Source organism: Myotis brandtii, unplaced genomic scaffold, assembly GCF_000412655.1.
Source record: "Myotis brandtii unplaced genomic scaffold, ASM41265v1 scaffold432, whole genome shotgun sequence".
NCBI classification, from domain to species: Eukaryota; Metazoa; Chordata; class Mammalia; order Chiroptera; family Vespertilionidae; genus Myotis; species Myotis brandtii.
Window position 1 is genome coordinate 2,310,928 of NW_005366520.1, and position 13,457 is coordinate 2,324,384.

At 39.1% G+C, this 13,457-nt stretch overlaps 1 protein-coding gene across 1 annotated transcript in view; it reads left to right on the top strand.

The window, feature by feature from the left end:
* NAALADL2 (N-acetylated alpha-linked acidic dipeptidase-like 2) overlaps positions 1-13,457 on the top strand; it is an 825,315-nt gene that overhangs the window by 754,008 nt on the left and 57,850 nt on the right. Inside the window, exon 11 of the mRNA XM_014546150.1 lies at positions 7,675-7,768. Coding sequence (XP_014401636.1) covers positions 7,675-7,768 — 94 coding nt within the window. The remainder of the gene's footprint in view (positions 1-7,674; positions 7,769-13,457) is intronic.

Genomic DNA, 13,457 nt, shown 5'->3' on the forward strand with positions numbered 1-13,457 from the left:
TCCCATCATTGCGCCTATGTATGCAAATTAACTGCCATCTTTGTTGGCAGTTAATTTGCATATCGCCCTGATTATCCAATGGGAAGGGTAGCGAAGTTACGGTTAATTACCATGTTTGTCTATAATTAGATAGGATTGTGCTCTTCTTTGTTTATTAGTACAATTGTCATCTTATATAAATATTAGTAGCCCAGTGCACAAAATTTGTGCACTCGAGGGGGGGGGTCACTCAGTTATTAAACATTTTACAGCACAACACTGACCACATTGGTGGTGGTGGTGGTCTTGTCAGAATGTGTTATATTATGCAGATGAAAATCTATTTAAACAGATTTGATGTAGATATTTTCAAAGATGGAAGAATTGTCCCTGTCAACTATTTTAGTTGATTCATATCTTCAGTAATTGTCATCATTGCAAAGTTTTCAGTCCCCATATGGATTGCTGGATATAATAGGTCATGCGCTTATGTCTAACCACATTGTTCATGCATTAACTAGTCAATTCATTCAAAGCCTTATGGCAGATAATGTCACCATATTGGTCAATGAAATAAAATAATTGAAGGGGGACAATAACTATCCTCTAGATACTCACAGTTTAATAAATAAATATACATACTTTTCTCCCTGGACTAGTAAGGGAAAGATTGTGACAAAGTCAAAAAATATAAAAATACCTCCATGTAAAGCAACAAGGCAACGGAACATGATGCATAAGGTTGAAGAAAAATGTATTTGTGTATGTATTTTCCTTTATCACATTCCTAAAAACACTCTTTAAACATTTAAATACAGCACATAACAGTAGAGGCTGAGGACAGGTGCTTATCACACTGCTGGCCATGACTTCTGTCTCCAGCCTCTACTATTGTGTGTGTGCCCATGGCTAGCCCCTGTAACCACATGAGTACGAGCCGACAGCCAAGGCACCCACAGCTGTTTGTGTACTTGGATCCAGTCCTGACTGCTGTCACAGGCCTGTGCTGCTGTGTGCACCTGCAGATTGGCCCTGTAGTGCAAACCTGCATGCTGCTGGCACTGACTCCTCTCATTGGACCTCAGCAAAATGCGTGGGTGTGCAACTAGTCCCTGCGAATGGACAAGTGCACACTGACAGTCTAGATTCCATAGCTGCTCATACACCCACAGTTGTCCCTAGCCCTTGCCACTGGCTGAGGCCCTTGCCAATGTGTGTGTGTACCTGCAGCCAAAACCCTGCCACCATGCAGTCACCTGCAGCCAGCTCCACAGCCATGAGCATACCATCAGCTCTGGCTACCACCACCACCACCACCACCACCACCCTGGTCCCTGGCCTCTGAGGACCCCAATAGCTCTTAAAGCCACTCAGAACCCCACACAGCTCTTATTATCAAGGATAACACAATTGTCAATGATATACATTTGAGCTGCCTGAGCCAATGAGACCTGCATCACTCCAAATCTCAAAATATTTGTGAATTTTCCAATTCTTGTTATCAGTTTCTAGATTTATACCATTGTGGTCAGAAAAGATGCTGAATGTGATTGGGACCTTCTTAATTTAACACTTTTATTGTGTGGCCTAACATAGGATAGATCATGTGACCTAACATATGATCTATCCTGCAGAATGTTCCATGTGCATTTTTTTAAAATATATTTTATTGATTTTTTTACAGAGAGGAAGGGAGAGGGATAGAGAGTTAGAAACATCGATGAGAGAGAAACATCGATCAGCTGCCTCCTGCACACCTCCTACTGGGTATGTGCCCGCAACTAAGGTACATGCCCTTGACCAGAATCGAACCTGGGGCCTTTCAGTCCGCAGGCCGATGCTCTATCCACTGAGCCAAACCAGTTAGGGCTCCATGTGCATTTGATAAAAAAATATTTATTCTTCTCTGTTGGATGGAATGTTTCGTACATGTCTAAGTCCATCTGGTCTAATATCTGATTTAATTTCAATGTTTCCCTATGGATTTCCAGTCTGGATGATCTGTTGATTTTTGAAAGAGGGATATTGTTGTTTTGCTGTCTATTTTCTCCCTTCAGGGCTATTAATATTTGCTGTATAGCTGCTCCTATGTTTGCTCATAAACATTTGTAAATGCTATATCCTCTTGTTGGATTGACCCCTTTATCATTATATTGTGCTCTTCTTTGTCGATTAGTACAATTGTCATCTTATATAAATATAGCAGCCTCTCCTATCTTTGGGTCTTCATTTGTATGAAATCTTTTTTCATCCCTTTATATTCAGTCTGGATTTGTCCTTAAAGATGAAGTATCTGGTATGCGGGATATAGTTGCGTCCTGTGTTTTTCATTCAGCCACTCTATATCTTTTTTAATGGAGAATTTAGTCCATTTACATTTAAGGTAATTATTGATAGTTATGGACCTACTATTGCCATTTGGTTAATTGTTTTATGGCTGTTGTAATTCCTCTGTGTCTTTATACTTCTTTTGCTCTCTTCCTTTGTGATTTTGATAATTTTCTGTAGTGGTATATTTCGAATTATTTTTGTTTATTTTTGTATATCTTTTATAGGTTTGTAATTTTGTGATTACCATGAGGGTTTTATAAAATATCTTATATTTATAATTGTCCATTTTAAGCAGAAGTGAACTTGAGTTCCAATGCATACTAAAGCTCTCTCCATTTTAACTCTCCTACATCTTCTACACTTTATATTTTGATGTCCCAATGTACCTCTTTAATCTTGAATAGTCAGTAAAATATTATTGTGGTTATAGTTATTGTAATACTTTTGTTATATAACCTTTATACTATATTTATAAGAAGTTTATCACCAACAAAGATTAGAATATTCTGGAGTTTACTATTGAGCTGTGGGTGAGCTGCATGGAAGCCTACAAGCAGGTCCAAAAGGGGCCTATGAAGCTGAAAGGCTTGCAGAACTTGGTATGACCAAGTGGAAGAAGATAAAGATGGATTGGTGAAACTCATGGAAGCCATGAGAACGAGCAAAAAGAACAAGGAGAAGAAGTGGCAAGGCCAGGACAAGATGACCCCCAGCCTAGGCAACCTTCAAAAAGATTCAGGAAAGTGGCGGCGTCCTGAAAGGAGGTTGTGTATTTGCTTGGTACCTAGATGTGCAGCTACCACTCAGGAAATGCATCCCTTGATCTTCTGACTATGATGTTGCTTAGAGTACAGCTGAGAGGCCGGCAAGGCAGGTGGAGAAGCTTGGCTTCCTCTGTCACTGATTTTGGAGAGGAAGGGAGAGGGAGAGAGAGAGATAGAGACATCAACAATGAGAGAGAATCATTGATCATTTGCCTACGGCACATCCCCCACTGCAACCCTGGCATCTGCCTTGAGCGGGAATTGAACCATGACTTCCTGGTTCATAAGTCAATGCTCAACTACTGAGCCATGCCAGCCAAAAACAAACAAACAAACAAACAAACAAAAAAACACACTTAACTGGCTAATGCTCCAGGGCTCAGTATAAAGGTGAGGTAACAGAGTGAAATATGCATCTCCTAACTTTTCCCTGAAAGAAGTTTATTACATGTTTCAAAAAAATTGGTGCCTGAGCACTTGGCTTTCAGTCAGCCTGCATCTAGGTGCTGAGAGCCTCCCTTTGGGACACTGAGTGCTCTTGGCACATCCTCAACTATTGGGAGGCACTAAAAACAAAGAATTCAGCTTGTTCAATCACAAAGATTTGAGAGACAACCAAGAGCTAGAGCCAGGCTGAATGGTAAGGTTCACCTCCGACAGGAGACCATTTCATCAAGAATAGGAGAGGTAACTAGTTTATCAAATGAACAGAAACAGACACAGAGCCAAGGAAAAAGAAGAAACAAAGAAATATGCTTCAAACAAAGAACAAAATAAAATTCCAGAAACAAGAGTTCAATAAAATGAAGATAAGTGATTTACTTAATAAAGAGTTCAAAATAATATCTGCCATGGCAATACCCACTTGACATGAATGAAATGGGGACGCTGGGGACACAGGCTGCCACCAGCTCAACTCAGAAAGGGGCAAGGCGTTCATTCCATCCTTGCCTTGGGCAGCTATTCTCCCTGGCCAGGCGGGCTGAGGAGGCAGTCTCAAGGCCACACAGCTGCAAGTGGCTTCCCCAGGCCCTGGGTGGAACAGCATACGCCCCAAGCTTGAGGGGCTTGGAAGGACAGCACATAGAGGGCCCCAGAGGGTCTGCATGTAGCAGCTCCCCCTCTGGAGGCAGTTTATTCAGGCAGAGACAGCTGGCTGGCTGTCAACATGAGTTAGAGGCAACGTGGGTGTAAAATTATTTTCCTGGCACTTACACAGAAATCACCTTAATCTATGGTTAAACTCTCAATAGTTTCCAGTCCAAACTAAAAAGCTTCATCTTCAATGTGCTACTGAGAAACTAAAATAGAGTAAAAGGATAGTCTTACCTTAATCAAGTTCCAGAATGAGGGCACGCTGCTTTGAAAAGCACTGTCTCAGAAGAAGACACAAGGGTGTGTGTAAAGAACGTTTCTAGCAAATACCACAGGCACCAAACATAACCCCAAGCTGGCCTTCTAGTTCCCCTCGGTGCCAGCTCACACTCTGGGTGGGAAGGCTACTTCGCCCAGTGACTTGGGACTGTCACAGTGCTCGGTGAGTATGTCCAGGTGTCTGTGAAGTCCTCCACGCTCTGCTTGTGGGTTTTGGAGCCTTTCTTCAAGATCCTTTCCAGTGACTTGCAGCAGAGCAGAGGGAGTACACAAAGATGACGCTTGTCATTCTCTCCAATCTCCAAAGGGGATTTCATTTGGCCCATAGATGTGTGTTAAATTAGAAACCTGACGCTCAGGCTATAGATTTGTATATATGCAGCTAGCACTTTTTTCAAGGAAAGACTAGGACGTGGTAGGACGTGGTCTTTTTTTTTTTTTTTTTTTTTTTTTTTGCCTGCAGGCTCTGCACTGAACCTTAGCCACAGGGAGTCCTCCCAAGATGTTTAAGAACTGTTTGTTTGTTTGTTTGTTTGTTTGTTTGCTATAGCGTTGTGGGTCTTGTGGACACAAGCCCCAATGGCTTTCAGTGCTAGGTATTTTGGGCTTCTATTCCTCAAATATAAATCTTAAAAGTTAGGACACTAGATGGTGTATCCAAACACTTCTCTCCTCAGAGAAAAGCTAAGAGTTATGAGCTCCTACCTCATTGTAGGTCCCTGGGATGCAGTGGGTTTTAGGGCCAGAGTATGTCTCAGACTTTCTTATCATTTTTATGTGTGTGGGATTGTGTTTTTGTTTTTGTTTTTGTTTTTCCTTTAGCCTAGGAATCACTCAGCTAGTTTCCGGAGTTTTTCAGAGGGAATTATTTTATGTGTAGCTGTAGACTTGGAATGTTCATGAGAGGAGCTAAATTAGGAGTCTCCTATGTCATCATCTTAGACTGGAACCCAGGAAGGCTTGTACTCAATGTTTTTAACACAGGCTTAATGACCCTACTACTTGTCTCTAGGCTTGTCAAGATAATGAAATGAGATATTTGGGTATAAAGCACTTAAAAAGAACGGGGCCTTGCATAAATATAAAAGAAGGTTGTCTGGCATGACTGAAGAAGGTTAAATTCCATAGTGGGTGAGAAGTGTATGCATATGTCTCATCTCCTCTCACTTCGTGGCAAGGCATACATAAATATCCCTCTTGTTTACGCAGCTGCAAATAAAGCTGATTTAGTCTAAGCAGTCTACCATGAGCCAGGTGACTTAGAAATCCCAAAATTTGTTGCCAGGTTCTTTCTGAAAGAAAAACACAAGGTGACTGGCTCATATTCCAGTTGTTTGAGCTGCCAAATGACTCTTAAGAAACCAAAACAAAACAACTCCAGCAGCAGACAGAGAAGTCGCCTTTCTCCTCCCTCCCCATTCTTTCATTTTAATCTTTTGTGTGGTTTCCAGATTCCAAAAGTGTAAATAAAATATGTCTGTTCTGTAGTTTCAATTATCCAGTGCAAATTGGAAAAAGAAACTATAGTGCTTCTTAATCTTCTTTAAAATTTTCTTTTTGCAAATAATTTATTTCCAAATATCAGTGTCCTTGCATGAGTTGGATGGGGTGTGATGGAACAGAAGCAGGATTCATATCAATCTATTGCAGACAGCCTAATCAGAATAGGCACTTTCCCAGGATTTTTGTGATCACTAAGCTGGTGATAAAACTCTGAAAAGATACCTTAGGCATTGGGGAAGAAGTGCTTGCTACATTTGGGAGAAAAATATCTCAAATGCCGAAACCAGTTTGGCTCAGTGGATAGAGCTTTGGCCTGCGGACTGAAAGGTCCCAGGTTCGATTCCGGTCAAGGGCATGTACCTGGGTTGCGGGCACATCCCCAGTAGGAGATGTGCAGGAGGCAGCTGATCGATATTTCTCTCTCATCGATGTTTCTAGCTCTCTATCTCTCTCCCTTCCTCTCTGTAAAAAATCAATAAAATATATTTTTAAAAAATTTAAAAAAAAATCTCAAAGAAATAAAGGGATGTTAAAGTTTATTTTTCCTTCTTTATTTCTAAGAAATATGTTTCTCCAAGCGTATAGAATATCAAATTGAATTGTATTTTTATCATGATATAAATTGTGTAAACAATTGAGAAATATAACTTTGAAATGTCAAATGGAATCTGACCCTTGTTGAATATGTGGATTTTAATATTCAGCATCATATTTTTTCTTATACGTTATATCTCTTATGTATTTTGTACTGTTTCAATTTAGTGTACTAATTTCCCTTCTGTGATTTTACAAACAGTATTTTCACTGACTAACAACATTTCATAGTTTATTAATAACATTAACTCAGCCACATTTTACTGTATGCCAGCTTTAGATCTATAAAAAAAATGTGGGACATTTATATAGACCCAGTAAATACTCAATATCAGTTGAGAGAAAGAGGGAGAGTAACAATAGCATTTGCCACCCATCTGAAGTTTCTTTGAGATGTATGTGAATGCATATGACTTCTTCAGTCTATTAAGAGATGCTAGTTCAGCTATAGTGAATATATTGGCTTTCAAAAACAGTTTTGGAGTCTTCTGGTGGGGAATACACATGCATAAAAACTCCAAGTATGAGTTTTGGGGATGCCATTTAGAATTTTATATTTTAAAATTTAATTTAAACATTGATCTTGAAGTGGTATAAACATTATTAGTTTTGATAAATTTTAGAAAACTAATTAGGGACATAGTAAAGCATAAAGGAAAAGAATACCTAAGATTTTAAAGCCATTTTTTGATTGAATTATATTTTAAATGAAATCAATTCATCATTAATTTTACCTGAAGTTTTATTTAGTTCAATGACCAGATATTCATTTCCAGTTCCTCTCTAGTTTATTATGTGACATTCTGAACTGTCTTATAAGGGATTGTTTAAAAGTTTAAATATTACAACCCCAAGTACAGAAACACTTTTTAATATTTAGCTCCAAAAAAGAGAAACAAATTTATATTTCTTTATACTAGCCCAAGACATGAAATAGATACTGAGATTTCTTTTTTCTTTATAGAAAAATAAAATAAAAAGAGGTTTAAAAGGAAAAAAAAGATTGTGTAAAAGTATATTTTATCTCCTGTGTTTGTGCTACTATGAATGTATAAGAGTGTATAGAATAATGAAAAACAAACAAACAAAAACCCTTAATATTAATACTAGCATTTTTTTTCTCTTTCAGCTCTCAGGAGAAGTGATTTTACAGATTGCCAACGAACCAGTTCTGCCCTTTAATGCTCTTGACATAGCTTTGGAAGTTCAAAATAGCCTTAAAGGTAATTTTTCTTTAAATTATAGTAATTTTAGAAAATGAAAAACTGTTCAATAATTTTCAACTAGAAATGGATAAAAGTATGTAGTATACTAACTATGGTCATGCAGAGCCTCCCTTCCTATAGAGGATTATCATGAGAAAGAATGAAGAATTTTGGCTGCCATATCAACAGGAATGAGGTATATTTATGAATAAGTGTAAGGCAACATGTAAATTTTACCATGTTCTATTACCATCTTTTATCCAAATGACTTATAGTTTCAAGCTCTAGTTATTATTTATAGCTTCTATATGGAAAAGTATAGTTTAGGGATTTTTTTTAAACGTTGTACCTAATGTTTAGTCAGTTCTAATAAGACTGGCCCAGAAGTTTCTCCTTGGGAATTGGTTTCTATAAGATATGGGCTCCATCCCATTTGGCTCATCCTAGATTAAGGATAAGAAGAAGATAATTTCCGTAGTCTCCACTGCAATTCTTTCACATTCAAATATAGCTCTTTCTGCAGAATCTGACACTACCCTAATAATTACCTTCATTCTACTTTATCTACATACTAGAGGCCCAGTGCACGAATTTGTGCACAGGTGGGGTCCGGTTGGCCCGGCTCCAATCAGGGTGGATCAGGGCAGGCCTATTGGGAGGAGGAGATGGTGGGAGGTTGGCCTGCCAGCCCATTCTGATTGAGGCTGATTGGGTCTGGGCCAGCTGGGGGGAGGGGCCTAGGGCAATTGGTGGGCAGGCCCCACCCCTGATTGGGGTGGGGAGCCGTTTGGGGGTGAGGTGGTCATGGGGAGGGGCTGTGGGAAGTTGGCTGGTCGGCCCTGCCCCCAAATGGGTTGGAGGGGGACAATTGTGGGTCAGTGGCTAGGAGAGGGATTGTGGAAGGTTAGCCGGCCAGCCCCACCCACGATTGGTGTGGCGGGGGCTGATTGGTGGTGAAGCTGGCTGAGGGGAGGGGCCATGGGCCAAACGGGGTGGTGGGGGCCCATCTGAGGTGGGGCCGGGTGGGAGGAGGGGCTGCAGGATGTTAGCTGGCTGGCCCTGCTCCCTATTGGTGTAGGGAGGAGCAATCAGGGGCAGGGCTGGATGTGGAAAGGGGCTGCAGGCCGATTGGGGTGGTGGGGTCTCACTGGGGGTGGGGCCAGCTGTAGGGATGGGCTGCAGGTGGTTGGCTGGCTGGCCCCACCCCTTATTGGGGTGGGGTCAATCAGGGGCGGGGCTGGCCAGGAGGAGGGTCTGCAGGTGGATCCTGGTGGTGGGGGCCCATTGGGAGCAGGGCTGGCCTGAGGAGGGGCTGCAGGTAGTTGGCCAGTGCCCACCCCCCTCCCAATCATGCTGGTTTCTTGGCCACAGTGGGCATCATAGCAACCGGTCATTCTGGTCATTACAGAGTTCTGGTCGCTGGCTTTTTATATATATAGATAAACCTTTAAATCGGGGTTAATATTATCTTTATTAACCAAATACTGAGGTTAGTATTGTCATTAAAGAAGGAACCCTCCTTCTCTTTGAGTCATACATTTTATTATCTGATCTTTAATGAGTCATTTGTAGATATGTGCTTCTCAATACCCAAACTGATATTCTAACTCTAGGAAACCTTGGAAAGTAGATCATTCTAAAGAGCCAAATATTTTCAGTATCTCAAAATTTAATACCTTTTCTTTTGATAACCTGGCTTTTCATAACTGAGAGAATACTACAATCCTACCCACTCCCTCATTATTCTTATGACTTTTATTACAGTGGCTATAAAACTATGACCTGAGGAACAACTGAGCAGTTGTATACAGCGGTTTGCTGCCATACTAAATGGCCTCATTACTCTGCTTTGGACTATTTCTCAGTCTCTATATAGTTGTCTTTTTGCTGTCAGTGTGAATCCTGTAACAGTCAGCCTGCCCTCAATTTCTAATTCACTATTTTAAGAATATTTTGGCTTATACACTGACTTACCAAGTATATGGCATTTTGCAAATTAATAACAGAACTTGTATAAATAAAGGACAAAATGTTCTATGAATATTAGTAGTACCATTTCTGCAACAATTTATTTTAATCATATATTTAACTTGTACTGTAGACTGTACTAATTTTTAGACTTAAGAAAACATAGTTGGTACTATGTATAATAATTAAAACTTTTAGAGAACAAAAGGAGATTATTTGTGTAACATAAAGATTTGTTCATCTGTAGAGGAACAACTGTCATTCATAGAAGGAACTGCAAAAGGTATACTGTGACCCAAAGAAATGATATGCATAATAGTGGCCCAGTGTACGGATTTGTGCACATTGAAAGAAAATTAATTAGAAGAAATATTTTAAAATTGCTATTTGCCCTTTCTCTACAATAAGAAGTGTCAACCAAATTCACGATCGACAATGATGGATTGAAACACACGCGTGCAATTGGCGCCAGCAAGAGCTTTATATGTATCATGCACGTGCAAGTCAACTTAGCCTTTTATAGATATAGAATAAACTTGCTTAATTAGACCTGCTTTCTGATGTAGCTAAACTTTTTCCAGCCCAGTGAAGCACCCCAACTTCTCTTTCAGGTAATTGTCAGCAACACAGCAGTAAATATCAACATGAAACAGATTATTATTGTAGATCATGCAGGGAGAAAAAAGGGTAAAATATTTAACTGCAGCAGTGTTTGACTATATTCTGTGCAGTGAGAAAGCCTGAAGTCATTTTCAAGGTTCACCATTTCTTCTTTTCAGTTGAAACAAGTTTCTATACATTCTAAATCTCCTTTTTCCGCCTAATGAAAAAAAAAGGATTCTACCGAGTCTCCTATCTAACTACTCCAGGACTTCTGTGAGGATCAAATGAGATGAGGCACGGGAAAATGCTTCACAGACATTTACAAAGTGTAAAATGTTTCCACCTGGCTATAAAGCAAGTGTGTTCCTGGGCTAAAGGAAACTCCAAGAAGGCTAGTCACCAGGGAGAGGAAGCCGGGCGTTGCTACGTGACCTCATTACCCAGGCTGACACTTAACATATTAGCCTTTTATATAAATAGACATTAATCATGCTCTGTCAACCACGATGGCTCTGTTCTGATTAGAGAAAGCACATCGAACCTGGCTGGGAGCTCTATGCCCTGGGACAGGGGAGCTCACATCAGAATGCAGTCCATCCTCCTGTCCTGAGAAATGCCTATCATTATGGAAAGATTTACAACCTTGTGGCTGAGACAGTTTAGTCTCAGAGACACCCACTCTTTGCATCCGATCAGACAGTTTGAGGGACACTTAGCATATTAGCTTTTTATATATAGGTATTCATAACTCATGGACATAGACAATACTATGGTGAAGGTCTGGGGGGGATAGGAGCAGGTTGGAGAGGGGGTCAATGAGGAAAAAAGGGCTACATCTATAATACTTTCAACGATAAAGATACGTTTTTAAAAATTTTTAAAAGTATTCTGTGCAATACTGGCATCACATGATAGAGTTATAAATGATTTACAAATTGATTTTCTAAGAAAAATATTTTACGATAAACGTATATTGCATTTATAATAAAGACACAAAGAGTTTTATTTTAATTTAAATAAATAAAATCAGTAAAATCCTAAAAGTATTAGCATTATTGTAATTTTAAATTTTAAGCTCTATTATATTTTCAACAATTGAGTTTATTTTTAAAAATCCATAAGGAAACACAATATTTTAATATTTTAGCATTATAATTAATATATGAGCATTTCAAATAACAGGCTACTTCTGAAAGTCAAATAATATCCTAAAGGCTCATTGTTAGAATTATATTATTACTCTTGTTTTTTTAAGTAGTTAGTGATCCCTTTCAAAATCTAAAAAAATATATGTTCTCTCTCCCCCAAAATTTCACATATACAAAAAGTCTGCTACAAAGATTTTACTGCAGGCCAGATACCACTAAGTCTATGTGAACCTCTCCTTCAAACCCAGGGTTGTCAGTGTATGAGCCAGGAGCATTTTGGCTCCTTGCTGTTATAGCGGACTGCTTCAGCTTTGGTGGAGAATTTTTTCTTGATTGTTGGTTATTTTTGAGTTTTGTTTTCTTTTTATGTGAAACTGCTTTGGTCTCCCTGTCACTTTCACTCAGAAACATGCAACCAGACTTGAAATGTACCTGATATTAGAAATAAAAACAAGGCAAAGCAAAACAAAATGTAAAAAAAAAATAGGAAAAACATTTTTTTAACATGACCTGGGTATAAATATTTGATCACAGGGATATGACAGGTCACATTTAATCCATGCATTTCTGTATTTTAGTAATCATGATTCAAACTTATTTGCTCTGTGATATAGTCAAAATGTTATTCAAATGTTTGCTAAATTGTACGCAACTTGATGTACCTGGTTTATTTTGACAACTTTGGTTATAACCTTATTTCTAAAAGAGAATAATTGAATATAATAATGGGTGAATAATGGACACCACTTAACAACAACTAAATTAATCTTTCTGTTTTAATTTTAGCTGTAATGCTGGATGATTTCATTAGCTAAACAGAATTCCTGTAGCCAAATGAAACATATAATTTTACTGCTAATACAAGCTTAGATTGTTGATATGTTTTTTATTTTGTTATGACAGTTAACAGTGATTAGTCTTCAGTTCTCAATTATAGTGTTTTTTTAAAAAGTGACCTTTAGGTCTGAGCTATAAAAGGCTATGACTCCTTTCCACAAAGAGTTTAAATATGAAGGTCTCTGAAACCCAATTGCATTTTCAACAGTGTAATTTTTACCCCTTGACAACCAGCCATCTTGTTTATTTATTACACTAGTTTATGGTAGCAGCAGACCATTCTCTTTCGTTCTCACAACCACTGGAAAGAAGGGTAATTTTCCAGTGAATAATTGTTTGAGTTGATTTATTGGATGGTACTTTGAAGCTTCTTTTGACTGAATGACCTTGGCTCTTAATAGGTAGTTAATGCTAAATGCATAATAGTTAGAGAATGAATATGTATATGTAGTGCATGCAGATGTGGTATAAATGGTGACTGATAAGATACGAGCTTCAGATGTATTTGTGAAAAAAGTTATATCCAAAAAATTTACATATAAGGCATTAGTACTAGTTTGCATGGGCAGGAGAAGGTGTGAAGAATAAAGTACCACCACTGAACCTGGAATGAGACTAAGGAATGAGCAGTTAATAACCTTATTAAATTTATTGTTTCTCATTTTAACCATTTTTTTAATGTAAAAGAACTTCAAAATCATTAATGACTATATAATTTTGATACCTTTTTACTTTTGTCAGGCTTCTGGTTGTTCATTATTTAGCACTAGATGCTGAGTGCACAAATTTGTACATGGGAGGGGTCTGGCCGGCCCACCCCAATGGGGGTTGGTTGGGGCTGGACTGGCTGGGGGGAGGGGCTGTAGGCAGTTGGCCAGTAGACCCCTCCCCTGATTAGGGTGTGGGGGATGATCGGGGGCAGAGTTGGTGGGGGGAGAGGGCGCAGGAGGTTGGGGGAGCTGATTGGGGCCCCAACTGGGCCAGTTGGCCACCACAGTGCACGTCATAGCGACCAGATGTTCTGGTCATTCTGGTTGTTCCATCGTTCTGGTCGCTTGGCTTTTATATAGAGATAGATTATTGTAAAAACTACAAATGACCAAATAAAGTAAAAGTCACTTTCATTGCACTAGCCTGTTTGGCTCAGTGGA